The sequence below is a fragment of the Leptodactylus fuscus genome, chromosome 6, assembly GCF_031893055.1.
Source record: "Leptodactylus fuscus isolate aLepFus1 chromosome 6, aLepFus1.hap2, whole genome shotgun sequence".
Taxonomy (NCBI): Eukaryota; Metazoa; Chordata; class Amphibia; order Anura; family Leptodactylidae; genus Leptodactylus; species Leptodactylus fuscus.
The window spans coordinates 177,147,102-177,165,586 of NC_134270.1; the positions used below are offsets into that span (position 1 = coordinate 177,147,102).

At 43.1% G+C, this 18,485-nt stretch overlaps 1 protein-coding gene across 1 annotated transcript; it reads right to left on the minus strand.

Moving 5' to 3' along the window:
* Window positions 1-11,799: 11,799 nt before the first annotated feature.
* On the minus strand, window positions 11,800-13,045 carry LOC142209176 (nicotinamide N-methyltransferase-like). Its single transcript, XM_075278108.1, has 3 exons — window positions 12,982-13,045; window positions 12,374-12,581; window positions 11,800-12,223 (listed from the first exon to the last, which is right to left on the minus strand). Exons 1-3 carry the CDS (start codon window positions 13,043-13,045, stop codon window positions 11,800-11,802), a joined length of 696 nt encoding a protein of 231 aa, XP_075134209.1.
* Between the last annotated feature and the right edge of the window lie 5,440 nt (window positions 13,046-18,485).

Here is an 18,485-nt window from a genome sequence, read left to right on the forward strand (position 1 = left end):
CAGAGTGTCTACTGCGCCACCGCACTGTGCCGTCCACACCAGCACTTTCCCCCAAACATGAGGCGGTCCCTAAATTCAGCGCTTAGCCCTAAAGTTCCATGTGACCAGTTACGAATGGACAAGTGCATGCGGACAGGGACGCTACCTTTCAATTTGGGCACAGTGGTTGAATGTAGTTGAGGCGTGGACCGGGTCGCAAAATGTGGTGGCCTGACTTGTCTCCCCACACAACATTCCTGGGAGGAGGGCTGAAACACCACCCTCCTCCGCTGTTAAATTGACCCCAGCTACGAGCTGGAAACGCTGCAACACTGGTGTGGGGAGACGTCAGCGGGCCGTGCTGAAGCTCATCAGCTTGGGGGCCAGACAGCACACTGCCTACAAAGTGAGTCATGCCATCCTCGATGAGACGGCAATGTGGTTTTTGCCACTGCACCTGGGCCCAGGCATGTTGTCATGTGTGATAATGGCCGTAACCTGGGATTGGCTCTGTAGCTTGGCAGCCTGCAACATATTCCATGCCTGGGCCACGTTTTTAACTCATTGCTGCTAATCTTTTGAAAAAGGTACCCCAATGTTCCTGAGCTACTGGTGAAAGTGTGGCGCTTGTGCGGATAGTTTTTAAAGTGTATAGTTGCCGCTGCTAGCCTCTATGCACTCCTACAACGCCTGTACCTGCTGGAACAACGGCTGTTGTGCGACGTCTCCACACTGCTGGCACTAAACATATCATGTGTTGAGCAGAGTGTGTGAGCAGCACAGACCTTTGATGTAGTTCCAACTCCAAAACCCTCGGGTTCGTCAAAGTCAACTCCCTCAGTTGCTCAACCATGAGTGGCCATGGGTGGCAGACTTATGTGAAATCCCATCCCATCCATTGCACTGGACACGAAACATTAGCATGCGCTCAGCACAACTTCGGATATGGCAGATGCGTTAAGCAGGGTGCAGGGTACAACACAGACCAGGCCCGAGCACCAGGAACAGGTGTTAGAAATACTGCAGCATCTGCCATTTCCTTCCAATTTTGGGGTTTTGGACCCGCCACCGACTTGTCTGGACCTAAGTGGGGATCATGAGACACAGTTGCCATCAAGGCAAGCTGTGGTCATGTGCGGTTTGCAGTAAGGGGGCAGTGCGCAATTGGAAGAGGAGTTGGTGGATGACGAGGCCACCGACCCCACATGGACAGGGGTGATGTCTAGGGGCTAAAGCAGTGTAGATGTAGAGGGAAGCTAAATCAACAAAAAACCTGGGTAGAAGCAAAGGCATAAACTGGGGTGATGTTTAGGGGTGAAAGCAGAGTAGATGTGGAGGGAAGCTAAGCAGCAAAAACAGTGGGTAGAAGCAAAGGCATGCAAAACTCTACCCTGTTGGAAGACTTATTCCTAGGTCTGGAACACGTTAATGGCCCCCCTGGACAAATTACTGCCACTCAGGGGCCTAGTGTCACCAGGAGGGACAAGTATAGGCGCATGTTGTGGGAATACCTGGCCGACACCAGCTCTGTCCTCTCCGATCCCTCTGTGCTCTACAGCCTAAACTTATTTTCTCATCTTTTTTTCTGAACTGCACATCTCTTGCCTGCTTCCTTTGGGATCTTAGAAATGGTGGTCCACTTCCACAGATGGTAACTTCAATAGACAGTGTAACGGGAGTAGCTGAGGGATCGCTGTCTTAACCACTTTTTGGCACAAAATTAACTTCCAAAGCCAAATATGGTGCAAGTATATGATGCAAGGACACCTACACACCTATCTCTGACACATTGGGGAGTTCACCCTCATGCGCCCTTTTGGCCTGCACCATCATGCGCCTCTTCCCAGCCACTCCACATTTCCCAAGCTTTTCATTGCAGGCAGAAGTACAATACAACCCACCCCCATGCCCAAGCCTGTAACAGCCTCATCGATAAACTGCTGGCCCTGGAGATGTTGGTGTTTGTTTATGCTTCTGGAGACCCAGGCCTTCCGTCAGCAGATGGCAGCTGGGGCACCTCCCTATGCTGGGCCTAGCCGTTACTACTTCTCTTGGTGTGCTGTCTCTGCCTTGCGCCTGCATGTGTCCCATAACATCAGTCGGGCCCAGAGCTCTGCGCTTTGCTGCAAGGTCCACTTGACCACCGACACATGGACAAGCGCCTGTGGTCAGGGATGCTGCAGTGCTTATCTTTAATGACAGGCAGGGTGAATGTGGTGGAGTCTGTTCCCCGGGTGCAAACTGGGGTGGCCTATCTCCTCTCCCAGGCCAAAATTCATGGCAGGAGTAGACTGAAACCCTACGAAGCTGCAACCTCCACCCCAGCTACTAGCGGAAAACACTGTAACACTGGCATGGGGAGATGTCAGTAGGCCGTGCTGAAACTGATCAGCTTGGGGGACAGACAGCACAGTGCCTCCGAGGTCAGGGATGCCATCCTGGCTGAGATGGCATTTTTTTTTCCCTGCTACACCTGGGGCCTGGCATTTTTGCGCCTGTGATAATGGCTGGAACCTGGTAGCAGATCTGGAGCTTGCCAGACTCAAACACGGTCCACGCATGGCCCACGTTTTCCAACTTGTTGGTGCCATGTTTCTTTGAAACCTACACCATTGTGCCTGATATACAGGTCAAAGTGGGGCCATTTTCGTAAGTGAGAACTAGCCTCTGCTAGGCAGAAAACATTCAGAGCACACTCCTCTCATCTTCGCACCGTTGGCTGGCGGAGGAAGACGAGGGGGTTGGAGTGGCATCTGATGTCCCTATCCCACACGAGGCTAGAGGGTGCACTTCAGTGCATCCCATTGCTTCACCACAAATGGTGTGAAGGGGAGTGGAAAATGGAGGAAATGGAGAGTGACCCTTACAGTTGGGGCCAGCAAAGGCATGCCAAGTAACACACTGGCACACATGGCTGACTTCATCTTGGGTTGCTTTTCAACACATATTTCACATCATGAAGAACAAATAATACTGGATTTTTTCAAGCCTCGAACCCCGGTCTAGGTCTAATGTCTGTTCCTTTCTTATATTAGGGGAGAGGGAAAAAAAATTACTTCAGTGATACGTTTAGCGTACATAGACTGACTATTAATGTGTATCCCACTTAGTGTTGTTAGGGTTACACACCGTCACAACCTGGCTAAAGCTTCTATAGCTGTTAATAAAGTCAACATAACTTTACGGTATCCAAAAAGACAGCTGGTACCGACAGAGAGCAAGACAAATGTCACCCAAAGCTGTGAGCTCTGAACACCCACAGTGACTTTGGCGTCATCATCATTATAAGGGAGTGGGTGGTAATAAATAACTTGGCAGTGCCTAAAACCCAAAAAGCTTATACAACTATATTTACATTAAGATACACAAATGAAACTTTTCAGTAGCATGTCATGAGACAAGCTGATAAGCTCTTCCTTTGTGCAGTGCTATTTGAAAGTTAAACGCTGCCTTTATTTTAATTCTGGAGAAGGTGCAGACATTAGATTTAGAACATGTTGTCTTCATTGTCCAAATCCTCTATATAGGTAACGCGTTTTTCGGGCCGAGCTGTCTGGGAACGAGCTGGTGCAGCACTGACAACCTGGGTGAATATGGCAAGAGCCTGAGATGTAGGGTGAATGAATCCCCAAATTATTTGTGGAATTCCCAGTGAGACAATGGCACTGTATACCAGTATTAAAAATTGTGGGTGCACATAACCCCCATATATTCTTTGAATTCCCAGTCAGACAATGGCACTATATACCAGTATTAAAAATTGTGGGTGCACATAACCCCCATATATTCTTTGAATTCCCACTCAGACAATGGCACTGTATAGCAGTATTAAAAATTGTGGGTGCACGTAACCCCCATATATTCTTTGAATTCCCAGTCAGACAATGGCACTATATACCAGTATTAAAAATTGTGGGTGCACATAACCCCCATATATTCTTTGAATTCCCAGTCAGACAATGGCACTGTATACCAGTATTAAAAATTGTGGGTGCACATAACCCCCATATATTCTTTGAATTCCCAGTCAGACAATGGCACTGTATACCAGTATTAAAAATTGTGGGTGCACGTAACCCCCATATATTCTTTGAATTCCCAGTCAGACAATGGCACTGTATAGCAGTATTAAAAATTGTGGGTGCACGTAACCCCCATATATTCTTTGAATTCCCAGTCAGACAATGGCACTGTATACCAGTAGTAAAAATTGTGGGTGCACATAACCCCCATATATTCTTTGAATTCCCAGTCAGACAATGGCACTGTATACCAGTAGTAAAAATTGTGGGTGCACATAACCCCCATATATTCTTTGAATTCCCAGTCAGACAATGGAACTGTATAGCAGTAGCAAAAATTGTGGGTGCACGTCACCCCAATATATTCTTTGAATTCCCAGTTAGACAATGGCACTGTATACCAGTAGTAAAAATTGTGGGTGCACATAACCCCCATATATTCTTTGAATTCCCAGTCAGACAATGGCACTGTATACCAGTATTAAAAATTGTGGGTGCACATAACCCCCATATATTCTTTGAATTCCCAGTCAGACAATGGCACTGTATACCAGTATTAAAAATTGTGGGTGCACATAACCCCCATATATTCTTTGAATTCCCAGTGAGACAATGGAACTGTATAGCAGTAGCAAAAATTGTGGGTGCACGTCACCCCAATATATTCTTTGAATTCCCAGTTAGACAATGGCACTGTATACCAGTAGTAAAAATTGTGGGTGCACATAACCCCCATATATTCTTTGAATTCCCAGTCAGACAATGGCACTGTATACCAGTATTAAAAATTGTGGGTGCACGTAACCCCCATATATTCTTTGAATTCCCAGTCAGACAATGGCACTGTATACCAGTATTAAAAATTGTGGGTGCACATAACCCCCATATATTCTTTGAATTCCCAGTCAGACAATGGCACTGTATACCAGTAGTAAAAATTGTGGGTGCACATAACCCCCATATATTCTTTGAATTCCCAGTCAGACAATGGAACTGTATAGCAGTAGCAAAAATTGTGGGTGCACGTCACCCCAATATATTCTTTGAATTCCCAGTTAGACAATGGCACTGTATACCAGTAGTAAAAATTGTGGGTGCACATAACCCCCATATATTCTTTGAATTCCCAGTCAGACAATGGCACTGTATACCAGTATTAAAAATTGTGGGTGCACATAACCCCCATATATTCTTTGAATTCCCAGTCAGACAATGGCACTGTATACCAGTATTAAAAATTGTGGGTGCACGTAACCCCCATATATTCTTTGAATTCCCAGTCAGACAATGGCACTGTATAGCAGTATTAAAAATTGTGGGTGCACGTAACCCCCATATATTCTTTGAATTCCCAGTCAGACAATGGCACTGTATACCAGTATTAAAAATTGTGGGTGCACATAACCCCCATATATTCTTTGAATTCCCAGTCAGACAATGGCACTGTATACCAGTATTAAAAATTGTGGGTGCACATAACCCCCATATATTCTTTGAATTCCCAGTCAGACAATGGCACTGTATACCAGTATTAAAAATTGTGGGTGCACATAACCCCCATATATTCTTTGAATTCCCAGTGAGACAATGGAACTGTATAGCAGTAGCAAAAATTGTGGGTGCACGTCACCCCAATATATTCTTTGAATTCCCAGTTAGACAATGGCACTGTATACCAGTAGTAAAAATTGTGGGTGCACATAACCCCCATATATTCTTTGAATTCCCAGTCAGACAATGGCACTGTATACCAGTATTAAAAATTGTGGGTGCACATAACCCCCATATATTCTTTGAATTCCCAGTCAGACAATGGCACTGTATACCAGTATTAAAAATTGTGGGTGCACATAACCCCCATATATTCTTTGAATTCCCAGTCAGACAATGGCACTGTATACCAGTATTAAAAATTGTGGGTGCACGTAACCCCCATATATTCTTTGAATTCCCAGTCAGACAATGGCACTGTATAGCAGTATTAAAAATTGTGGGTGCACGTAACCCCCATATATTCTTTGAATTCCCAGTCAGACAATGGCACTGTATACCAGTATTAAAAATTGTGGGTGCACATAACCCCCATATATTCTTTGAATTCCCAGTCAGACAATGGCACTGTATACCAGTATTAAAAATTGTGGGTGCACGTAACCCCCATATATTCTTTGAATTCCCAGTCAGACAATGGCACTGTATACCAGTATTAAAAATTGTGGGTGCACATAACCCCCATATATTCTTTGAATTCCCAGTCAGACAATGGCACTGTATACCAGTATTAAAAATTGTGGGTGCACATAACCCCCATATATTCTTTGAATTCCCAGTCAGACAATGGCACTGTATACCAGTATTAAAAATTGTGGGTGCACGTAACCCCCATATATTCTTTGAATTCCCAGTCAGACAATGGCACTGTATAGCAGTATTAAAAATTGTGGGTGCACGTAACCCCCATATATTCTTTGAATTCCCAGTCAGACAATGGCACTGTATACCAGTATTAAAAATTGTGGGTGCACATAACCCCCATATATTCTTTGAATTCCCAGTCAGACAATGGCACTGTATACCAGTATTAAAAATTGTGGGTGCACGTAACCCCCATATATTCTTTGAATTCCCAGTCAGACAATGGCACTGTATACCAGTAGTAAAAATTGTGGGTGCACATAACCCCCATATATTCTTTGAATTCCCAGTCAGACAATGGAACTGTATAGCAGTAGCAAAAATTGTGGGTGCACGTCACCCCAATATATTCTTTGAATTCCCAGTTAGACAATGGCACTGTATACCAGTAGTAAAAATTGTGGGTGCACATAACCCCCATATATTCTTTGAATTCCCAGTCAGACAATGGCACTGTATACCAGTAGTAAAAATTGTGGGTGCACATAACCCCCATATATTCTTTGAATTCCCAGTCAGACAATGGAACTGTATAGCAGTAGCAAAAATTGTGGGTGCACGTCACCCCAATATATTCTTTGAATTCCCAGTTAGACAATGGCACTGTATACCAGTAGTAAAAATTGTGGGTGCACATAACCCCCATATATTCTTTGAATTCCCAGTCAGACAATGGCACTGTATACCAGTATTAAAAATTGTGGGTGCACATAACCCCCATATATTCTTTGAATTCCCAGTCAGACAATGGCACTGTATACCAGTATTAAAAATTGTGGGTGCACGTAACCCCCATATATTCTTTGAATTCCCAGTCAGACAATGGCACTGTATAGCAGTATTAAAAATTGTGGGTGCACGTAACCCCCATATATTCTTTGAATTCCCAGTCAGACAATGGCACTGTATACCAGTATTAAAAATTGTGGGTGCACATAACCCCCATATATTCTTTGAATTCCCAGTCAGACAATGGCACTGTATACCAGTAGTAAAAATTGTGGGTGCACATAACCCCCATATATTCTTTGAATTCCCAGTCAGACAATGGCACTGTATACCAGTATTAAAAATTGTGGGTGCACATAACCCCCATATATTCTTTGAATTCCCAGTGAGACAATGGAACTGTATAGCAGTAGCAAAAATTGTGGGTGCACATAACCCCCATATATTCTTTGAATTCCCAGTCAGACAATGGCACTGTATACCAGTATTAAAAATTGTGGGTGCACATAACCCCCATATATTCTTTGAATTCCCAGTCAGACAATGGCACTGTATACCAGTATTAAAAATTGTGGGTGCACATAACCCCCATATATTCTTTGAATTCCCAGTCAGACAATGGCACTGTATACCAGTATTAAAAATTGTGGGTGCACGTAACCCCCATATATTCTTTGAATTCCCAGTCAGACAATGGCACTGTATAGCAGTATTAAAAATTGTGGGTGCACGTAACCCCCATATATTCTTTGAATTCCCAGTCAGACAATGGCACTGTATACCAGTATTAAAAATTGTGGGTGCACATAACCCCCATATATTCTTTGAATTCCCAGTCAGACAATGGCACTGTATACCAGTATTAAAAATTGTGGGTGCACATAACCCCCATATATTCTTTGAATTCCCAGTGAGACAATGGAACTGTATAGCAGTAGCAAAAATTGTGGGTGCACGTCACCCCAATATATTCTTTGAATTCCCAGTCAGACAATGGCACTGTATACCAGTAGTAAAAATTGTGGGTGCACATAACCCCCATATATTCTTTGAATTCCCAGTCAGACAATGGCACTATATACCAGTATTAAAAATTGTGGGTGCACATAACCCCCATATATTCTTTGAATTCCCAGTCAGACAATGGCACTGTATAGCAGTATTAAAAATTGTGGGTGCACATAACCCCCATATATTCTTTGAATTCCCAGTGAGACAATGGCACTGTATACCAGTAGCAAAAATTGTGGGTGTATATAGCCCCAATTCTATTGCTAGGGGACTTGCAGGGTATTTCTGAGGTGAAGGTGGGGGGGCACACCGTTGGAACGGGGATTTGGGGTGTATATATGGGGTATACGGGAATACACTGTCAGTGTGTTCCATTCAGGATCCTGGGAAAGCTGGGTTGCGGCGATTGAGCCCGTCAGTGCCACGTTACACTGACAAGCTTCTCCCTGGAATTGAAGTTATATGTAAGCCCAATATATTCTTTGAATTCCCAGTGAGACAATGGCACTATATGGCAGTAGCAAAAATAGTGGGTGTATATAGCCCCAATTCTATTGCTAGGGGACTTGCAGGGTATTTCTGGGGTGAAGGTGGGGGGGCACACCGTTGGAACGGGTATCGGGGGTATATATCGGGTATACGGGAATACACTGACAGTGTATTCCATTCAGGATCCTGGGAAAGCTGGGTTGCGGCGATTGAGCCCGTCAGTGCCACGTTACACTGACAAGCTTCTCCCTGGAATTTAGCTCTTATAAGAGCTGTTGGTTGTCTTCTCCTTCCTATCCTAGCCTGTCCCTGCCTACCCAGAATCTAACCCCTAGCTAACTGGACGGAAACCTCCGTCCTCGGTGAATTGCAAGCTCAGAATGACGCGAAGCTGGGCGGCGCTGTTCTTTTAAATTAGAGGTCACATGTTTTCGGCAGCCAATGGGTTTTGCCTACTTTTTTCAACGTCACCGGTGTCGTAGTTCCTGTCCCACCTACCCTGCGCTGTTATTGGAGCAAAAAAGGCGCCAGGGAAGGTGGGAGGGGAATCGAGTAATGGCGCACTTTACCACGCGGTGTTCGATTCGATTCGAACATGCCGAACAGCCTAATATCCGATCGAACATGAGTTCGATAGAACACTGTTCGCTCATCTCTAATCTACATCAAACCAAGCGAAGACACTCTGCACAGAGAACTAATGATAATGACTATGAAGTCTTCCTTCTTTCTCTTCTCTTCCTTAGCTGCTATGGACTCCTAGTATATCTTCTCTTCTCAGCATATGTGTGTCTACGTCTGTATTATATTACTGTGTATTATCCTGTATCTGTATTACTAGGCTGCTGTAACATACTGAAATTTCCCCAATGTGGGACTATTAAAGGATTAAAGGATAATCCACATTTGAAAAAATCCTTTTAGATTCAACCAAGTAGAAGATTTTTGTTTTTCCATTCTAAATAAGCTTGCGGCTAATATATTCTTTAGCGACTGACCCAATTTTACTACTATTTCTAGTACTAACTAGGATATGTGTCTTATTATTTATATTAACTTGTATTTTGGACTAATATATACAAATCCGGTTACAAACTGTAAATTTCTGATGTTTTGGATTCACATATGGTATGCAATATTGTTATCTTCTGTCCATGTTCCGTGCTTTGCAAATTGTATAGATTTTATTCTGTAATGTGATTTTTTAAATGATGACATAAGTTAATTTTTATTATATTTTTTCTTCGAGATGGAATATTTTATCCTCTGTGCAAAATCTATCACGTTTGCTTCAAAGTCCAAGGCATTAGTTCCAGGCACTGACTTCACATGGATGGATTTTGGATATATCAGAAGTGAGCTGTATATCAAAGAGCAATTTCTTTATTTCTTGTTTTTGATGTTTTATAAAGAATAATAGTTGTCTCCGCTTCTATGCAGGAAGCTTTCCTGAAGAAAGGCACGTACAATGCACAACCATCTATTGGAGATATACCGTATATACTCAAGTATAAGCCGACCCGAATATCAGCCGAGGCCCCTCATTTTACCACAAAAAACTGGGAAAACATATTGACTCGAGTATATAGGGGGGAGGGAAATGCAGCAGCTACTGGAAAATTTCAAAAATTAAAATGGCCGGAGTTTTTGGGTGCAGTAGATGCTGGTGCTGGGTAATGGGAGGGGCTGTTTTGGTTGTCTGTCTGCCCCTTCCTTGAGCTTGAGGACTAGGTTTTTTGTTTTTTTTCCCCCCACTTGGAATTCAGCCTGGCTGACTATAAGGTATCTGCAGTGCTCCTATTAACCCCTTGCCAACAGAACAGGAGCACTGCAGATACCCTATATAAAGCCTGGCTGTAGTCAGGCTGCGTTCCAAGTGAGGGGGAAAAAATAGTCTCAGGGAAGGGGCAGATAGACTTTTTTTCCCCCCGCTATGGCGTATACCGTACAGGAAAAATATTTCTTATAGATTTGTAGAGCGTGCGTTTTCGGACACAGGGATACCTAACATGTATATGTCTCACAGTATTAACAGTATTAGTTTTATATGTGTTCTAGGAAAGGGGGGTGATTTGAATTTTCAATACTTATTTTTTTAAAAAAATTTTGTGCATTTATTAGACCCCCTAGGCGTCTTCAGCCCCAGGGGGTCTGATCACTAATGCAATACATAACAATGCTAATGCATTGCAATACATTGTAAAAAAAAATAAAAAATAAAATCATCATTTCTTTTGCAGGCTGCATAGAACAACCTGCAAAAAAAAAAAAAAAAAAAAAAAAAAGCACTGCAGGCCGGGGAGCCTTTATAGAAGCGCGGAGGAAAAAACCCCTGCCACCGGCAGAAGTGCTGAGGGAGGACCTGAAGGAGGACCTCAGCCACCGGACCTGAAGGCGAACTATTGCCGGCTGCTGGCATAATCGCTGAGGGGAAGCACCGTGGGTGGACCTGAAGGGGAACCTCAGCTGCCAGGCTTGCATCCGAGGATGGCAGGCACAGCCTTGCTGGGGATTCCCCTCATTTCTTCTGCCGGTGGCCGGCCGCAGTTCCCCTTCAGGTCCGCCCGCAGTGCTTCTGCTGGTGGCAGGGGATCTCTCTCAGCGCTTCTGCAGCCAAGCCTATCCTTATGTCCACCCTTGAGAGAGCAGTCGCGCCCACTCCCTCCAGGGGCATGGAGGCACCTGCCGCTTTCCAGCAGTGGTTCCTCTCGGCGCCTGACGAAGGAGGTTTCAAGTTCCACCCGTGGGAGAAGCCCGTCTCTGTCCCTGCGCGTGATTTCATCCAGGACATGGCTCTACTGGAGGGTGTTCAAAAGTAGGTCGCGGGGAGAGTGTCACCTGTTTCTTTACATGAAGACAAGGTGGCAAATGTGTCCACCGGGGGCATAAGCGGGAATGCTATGAATGTCGGGAAGGGGTTAAAGCACATGGACCCCATTATAGTCTATGGGGTCCGTGTGCTTTAACCCCTTCCCCCCCTTACTCGAGCATAAGCCTAGGGGGACTTTTTCAGCACAAAATCTGTGCTGAAAAACTCGGCTTATACTCGAGTATAAACGCTACATTGTTTAACCCTCCTGGTATATACACACAATAGAAGGCTTGAATATAATCTGATAAAAGTCTCATCAGGTCACTACATTTCTATCTAAAGCTACTTCTCCTTGTGAGCTACAATGAACATAAGAGCCTTATAGTCAAGAAGGTCACTCACAGCTGTTCTCTTATGAACCTTACACTCATCTATTATAAAAACTTCTCCTTCTAGAGCTTTTCTGGTAAAATCCTTATCATATCTGAAAACATGGAACTTGTCTTTTCCAACCGTGTAATAGGTCATACCTAAACTCCCAATTAATATGAAGTGTCCTCCAGGTTTCAGCAATCTTGAGAACTTCCTGAGATATCTGATGTAGTCATCTTGGTCATTGCTGATAGCATCTAGTAGCCAAACACTGATGATACAATCGGCTGGAGGTAAAACTATCGGCTCGGTCATATTTTCTTTCTCGAGGTCACATTTCACAACATGTTGCATTGATGATCTCAATTTTACTTGTTTGTCCTCCAACTGGAGACTAAAAGAAAAGTAAAAAGTGAAGAAAGTGATTGTCTTAAAAGAAAATAAGATAGACATTATGTAATATATTTATATGGATCACTGAATGGATTAATAAAAATAGTTTTTTGACAGTGGGTTCTCCTTAATAGTTGGACAAATACATCACCTTGTTCCATTTATTTCTACATGAAGTTTTGCGGCATGGCCCCAATGAAAGGCTCCTGTCCGTGTGTCCACCCATCTTTTCAGCTCCAGGATACATCTGTCTTTAACCTTCAGTACTATGATGTCTTTGAAAAACTCACAGGCTGAATAGAGATGATGAACCAGGGAACCAATGCTGAGGTCAAGCAAGATGTCTCCTTTAATATGACCTGAAAAGCATAATATATGTTGTAGATAGTAACATATGTCTATATCATCTCAATAAAATATGAAAATATTACTTCTTAAATACCCCAAAACAAACAAAAAAAATAATAATCTTAATTAGTTTTATATGACAAGATTTGGTACCATTCATTTATTAGAAATAAAACAAAATTAAAGGCTTTCTCTACTTTGGACAGTTCTCACTTTTTAGAAGGTTCTTTTGGTAATAGCATAATCACAAGGTGTCCTCTACTGGTATCAACAGTAGGGTTGAGCGATATGGATCAGAAAAGATCAGATCCTGATCAGCGATGGAGTAAATTTCACAATTGCGATTGGGTTCCAATCCCACCTAAAAAAAAGATCGGGAACGGAATTCCAATCCCAATTGCTCAACCTTACCTGCACAGAACTGCTGCCGCTCCCAGAGCTCCCGGCTGTTATTCTCTGGCTTCTCCTCTGTCATTCACACACCTGCAGAGCGACGCATGTACCCCTGCCTCCCTAGGCTAGTGATTCAGATGCCAGGTGAAGGTGGGGCTTGTTGTGGCTTAGAAGAGTGTGGTCGGGTACTGGGAGGGGAGATGTGAGTGATACACTCACTTTTCCCCACCCTGTACTCACCCACACTCTTTTAAGCCACAACAGGCCCCGCATACTCCCAGAATCAGTAACACTAGCCTAGGGAGGCAGGGGCACACAGCATGGTGCTCTGCAGGTGTGTGAATGACAGAGGGCAGGATGAGAACAATGGGGTGCGACAGCGGCAGCGGTTCTGTGCATGTAACTGGACAGCAGGGGAGGGCTAAGTAGCCAGCGGATTTTTTTAATCACTACACAGCATAGAGTCCAAAAATTGAAGCCTTCAATTTTTGGACTCCACGCTGTTTAGTGAATAGGATCATTTTTTAAATCCGATTTTCGATCATTAAAAAATCCCATTGACTTGCATTAGGATCGGAATTGGGATCGGGTTCGGATGGTAAATGATCGGAAATCGGATTTTAAAAACGATCCTGAAATCTCAAGATTGGCTCAACCCTAAACAACAGTGATCAGTTAGGAGACTTTATTTAAATGCAGTATTTTATTGTTGTTACATTCTCTATGTAAGATCTGATATCTTTCATTGTACAGGAGATTCTACACATTGTCAGGTTATCATTGGTGAGAGATCGGGAAGTGACATTAACACCAACTGGTAGACCCCAAACTGCCCAGTGACAGCAGATTTACAAGTTATTGTACCCTTAAGTTTTTTTACATCATCAACATATTTTCCTGGTTTCTGAAAAATGGGAAGAGAAACTTTGAGAAAGTCAGCGGAGGAAAACTCTGTGAACTTTATCTTCAAAGCGCTGCAGGAAGAACCGGATTGTCCGCAGCGCATTAGCGTGGCAGTTTCGGCTCAGATGACTTATCCTCCGCAGCAGAGGTGACTCTTGGTCTTCCTCTCCTGGGGCGGTCCTCATCCTCCGCAGCAGAGGTGACTCTTGGTCTTCCTTTCCTGGGGCGGTCCTTATCCTCCACAGCAGAGGTGACTCTTGGTCTTCCTTTCCTGGGGGGGCCTCATGTCACCCAGTTTATTTGTAGCGCTTGATGGTTTTTGCAACTTGGGGACACTTTCAAAGTTTTCCCAATTTCTCGGACTGACTGACCTTCATTTCTTAAAGTAATGATGGCCACTCGTTTTTCTTTACTTAGCTGCTTTTTTCTTGCCATAATACAAATTCTAACAGTCTATTCAGTAGGACTATCGGCTGTGTATCCACCTGACTTCTGCACAACACAACTGATGGCCCCAACCCCATTTATAAGGTAAGAGATCCCACTTATTACACCTGACAGGGCACACCTGTGAAGTGAAAACCATTTCAGGTGACTACCTCATGAAGGTCATCGAGAGAATGCCAAAAGTGTGCAAAGCAGGAATCAAAGCAAAAGGTGGCTACTTTGAAGAACTGAGAATATAAGACAGATTTTCAGTTGTGTCACACTGTTTGGTAAGTCTATAATCCCACATGTCTTACTTCATAGTTTTGATGCCTTCAGTGTGAATCTACAATTTTCATAGTCATGAAAATACAGAAAACTCATTGAATGAGAAAGTGTGTCCAAAGTTTTGGTCTGTGCTGTATATATGTTATAGCCGTAATCACAGTGACCCTTCAGACGGAGATGATATGTTATTTTTAATGCAGAATGAACACCAGAAAAAACAATTAAAAAAAAAAAAATATGATAGAATTTTTTTTGTTTGTTTGTTTGTTTGTTTTTTTAAACATGGACCCCAAAAACTTATTTATCTTCTATATGAGACTTTCCATTTCTGTCAGTTTCTGCTTAAGAACCCTTTGTGGAGCTTTTGGACCTTTATCTACAAAGTGAATAATATATTACTTTATACATATGTGCACACTACTCCCTTCTTCATTATAATCTTCATCTTTGTTTCTTCTTGGTATATTTTAATCTTTGGTGTTGAAACCATCAACTTCTATCACCTGCTTGATAATGTTGAGGGCAGCCATCTTGGATCACTCACCATACCTAGTACTGTGCAATGTAGAACACATAGACAACATCACAGTCTGTTGCTCGGAGTTGACAATTTCCTGGAAAGGTGACCCTCAAAAACATGACCAAGCACCCTCATGGGTCTTTATAAGTTTGTATTTTCCTCTGGGTTTCCATTGTGAATAGCTTTAATAAAGAATTCAGGAAATCTGTACAACTCCAAATCAGCTTAGTGATCAGGTAAGAAATCTCCACCAGATTTGTCCATTTATTGTATGTAAAGATGAAGTGTGATATCTGATAAATAACTGAAAATCTGTAACAGGATCTCCAAATACCAAGTGTCACATGTAATGCTGATGTGCTGTTCATATGACAGAGGATCTGTTGAGACTAGAGATGAGCGAGTAGTATTTGATCGAGTAGGTATTCAATCGAATATTACGGTATTTGAAATACTCGTACTCGATCGAGTACCACTCGCTATTCGAATGGAAAAGTTCGATGCAGAACCAGCATTGATTGGCCAAATGCTATACAGTCGGCCGATCAACGCTGGTTCTTCTCCTACCTTTAGAAGTCTTCTCCGTGCAGCTTCCCCGCGGCGTCTTCCAGGTCTGAATTCACTCTGCCAGGCATTGGGCCTGGGCAGAGCCGACTGCGCATGTCCGCTTGTAGTGCTTGTAGTGCAGGCATGCGCAGTCGGCTCTGCCCAGGCCCGATGTCTGGCAGAGTGAATTCAGAGCTGGAAGATGCCGCAGGGACGCTGCAAGGAGAAGACTTCTCGGAGAATCCAGCCCGACCCTCACTCGTGGACTTGGTAAGTATAATTTGATTGAACGTTGTCTACCCCTGAAACGAGCATTTCCCCCCCATAGACTATAATGGGGTTCGATATTCGATTTGAGTAGTCGAACATTGAGGGGCTACTCGAAACGAATCTCGAATCTCGAACATTTTACTGTTCGCTCATCTCTATTTGAGACCTCTACACCCCAGGTAAATATAGCTTGCATTCATTCCTATGGGGCGAAAACTAGAGTTTCGAATACTATTCACACATCTCTAGTGTTAATGTCGGAGCACCTATATTTGTAGGTAACTCACTTTGGTGCATTATCTATGTATAATTGTAGTATCGTATGATATTGTGGGATCTATTGATGTGTATAGTATAATAGTGTATTTACACAGTTCCATTCTTAGGATTCTTGTGAACATGTTACATTCAGATACATTATAACTGGTATTATCTGATATTATATACTGTTTTCTGTCCCGGGTTGTGTTACTTACTATGGCTGTCTGTATTGTACTGCACATCCCCTCTTATGTGTTTTGTGTTTTTGTCTTATTCTTTAATTGATCTTATACTGCATCATTCTACCCTAATAGAAAGGAAACGTTTGTACGTTATACGTTTGTACATTTGCAGGCCAGACTTACCTTCTGTGCCTTTTGTAAATAATTTTATATCATTTTTCAAGGATTATTGTAGGTTTTCTATTTATTTTATTTTGAACCAGTAATTGGAATTGTTAAAGGGAGTCTGTCAGCAGGAAAATCAGTATAAAGACAGTAAAAACGGGTTCACACAAGGTTTTTTGGCTCAGATTTTGATGTGGAAGCCTCAAAGTCCAGCTCTAAAAACTGCTTTCCATTGAATTCAATGAGTTCCTTTTTCCGTGAGCAGTTTATTCCCAAAAAAGAAGCGACGTGCCCATGCACCGCACCGGCATCCAGTTACAGCTAGCCATTTTTTGGACTGGATTCTGCATCAAAATCCGGTCCAAAAATTCCAGTGGAAATCCAGCTTAACTTGGCAATATAAATTCAAATATTAAAGTAGAGATAACCAATGCTACGTGCCCAGTTAATAAACAAAAATGGGAGATAGGTAGGTAACTATCAGGGACGTATTTAAAATTTCACTTTTATTGATATGTATTAAAAGCTATACTTAGTACAAGACAACATAACAAAAATGTGGTATAAAATACCCCAAAATTAACAAAGGTAATGATAATGTGCAACCACCTAGCCTGTGGGGGAGTGGGACACACCGTCCTCCACAATCATTTATTTACCCCACTAGTGTTACACTTCTTATCTTTGTTGTGGATAATGGGTTAAAGAGCAGGGCTGGAAAAACGTGTGCTATAGCTGCCTATGTTATCTATAGAGTACTGGCTGGCAAATAACTCAACTGCTATAGATTTTTCCTTCCCATAAGCTGGAGCTACAGTTAATAATTCATTTTGTTAAAGCACTGAAGCTCTCTGCTGTGCAATAGAATGCCTACAAAAGAGGACTTGTTAGCAGGCTGGTATACAGAGTAACCGGATAGTAACACCTATCAAAAGCTAAAGTAGTTATCCGGGTAGAGCTGCTCTGCTGCTGGTAAAGCTGCTCTGCTACTGATAAATCACATGCAGCTCAGGCAGCTCAATTCCCCTTGCCTGCTTTAGGGCTAAAACAATAGCCGAGATAATCTTAAACTTAGCCTGACGTTTCAACATACTAACACTCTCCCTGTCAGCATGAATCATCAGAGGCTTTTGTTGTGCACAGGAGATTAACTGACCACTATCTAAATCACATTAGCGTCTTATGATATGACTCCATGGCATTGATGTTTAGCCATAGGGGGGCGCGGGAGAATGCTGAGTTTAAATGTGCAAAGCCACACCCCCTAGCAGACGCTATAACCAATCAGCGTGTGCAAACCAGACCCATAGTTCTGACGGCCGGCATGTGACGTTGTGTCTTTACTGCACATGTGCAGGCGAGCACCACTCAGAAGCCGGAGGTGTGTCCTTACTCAATACGGCCGACTCCGCCCCGAGCTCCCTGCACATTCAATGACATCAGCTAGATGAGAACTGCCAGAAAGACCATTCATAATAACTCCCCAACTCCGCCCCCCTGCAGTTCAAATACACAATTGTTACAAAGGAAATGTCTATACAGGTGAGTATATGACCTGATGAATATATAAAACACCATGACTATATGACAGAACACTGGGATCCCCTCCCAGAGGGGGACTCACTCAGCACAGCATCCTGGTACCAGCTACACGGGGATACTGCATAGGAAAAACAGATGACTACACCTCATGCATAACCCCTACCAAGAACTATAGAACCATACTACCATAGCTGTAACCATAACTATTACCACCCTACACCGCCATCCAAGATCTTAAAAGGTAGTAGATAGGGTAAATCACCAAACAAAATCCCACATATGGAAATGGTAAACTGAACCCAAGTTTAAATAAAACAGGCAAACGAGATGCCATCATTAAGACCCCACGGTTTCACAGTCTTTAACGTAAAGGTCCATCTAGCCTCCCACTGCAGGAGCTTTTTATCAAAATCTCCCCC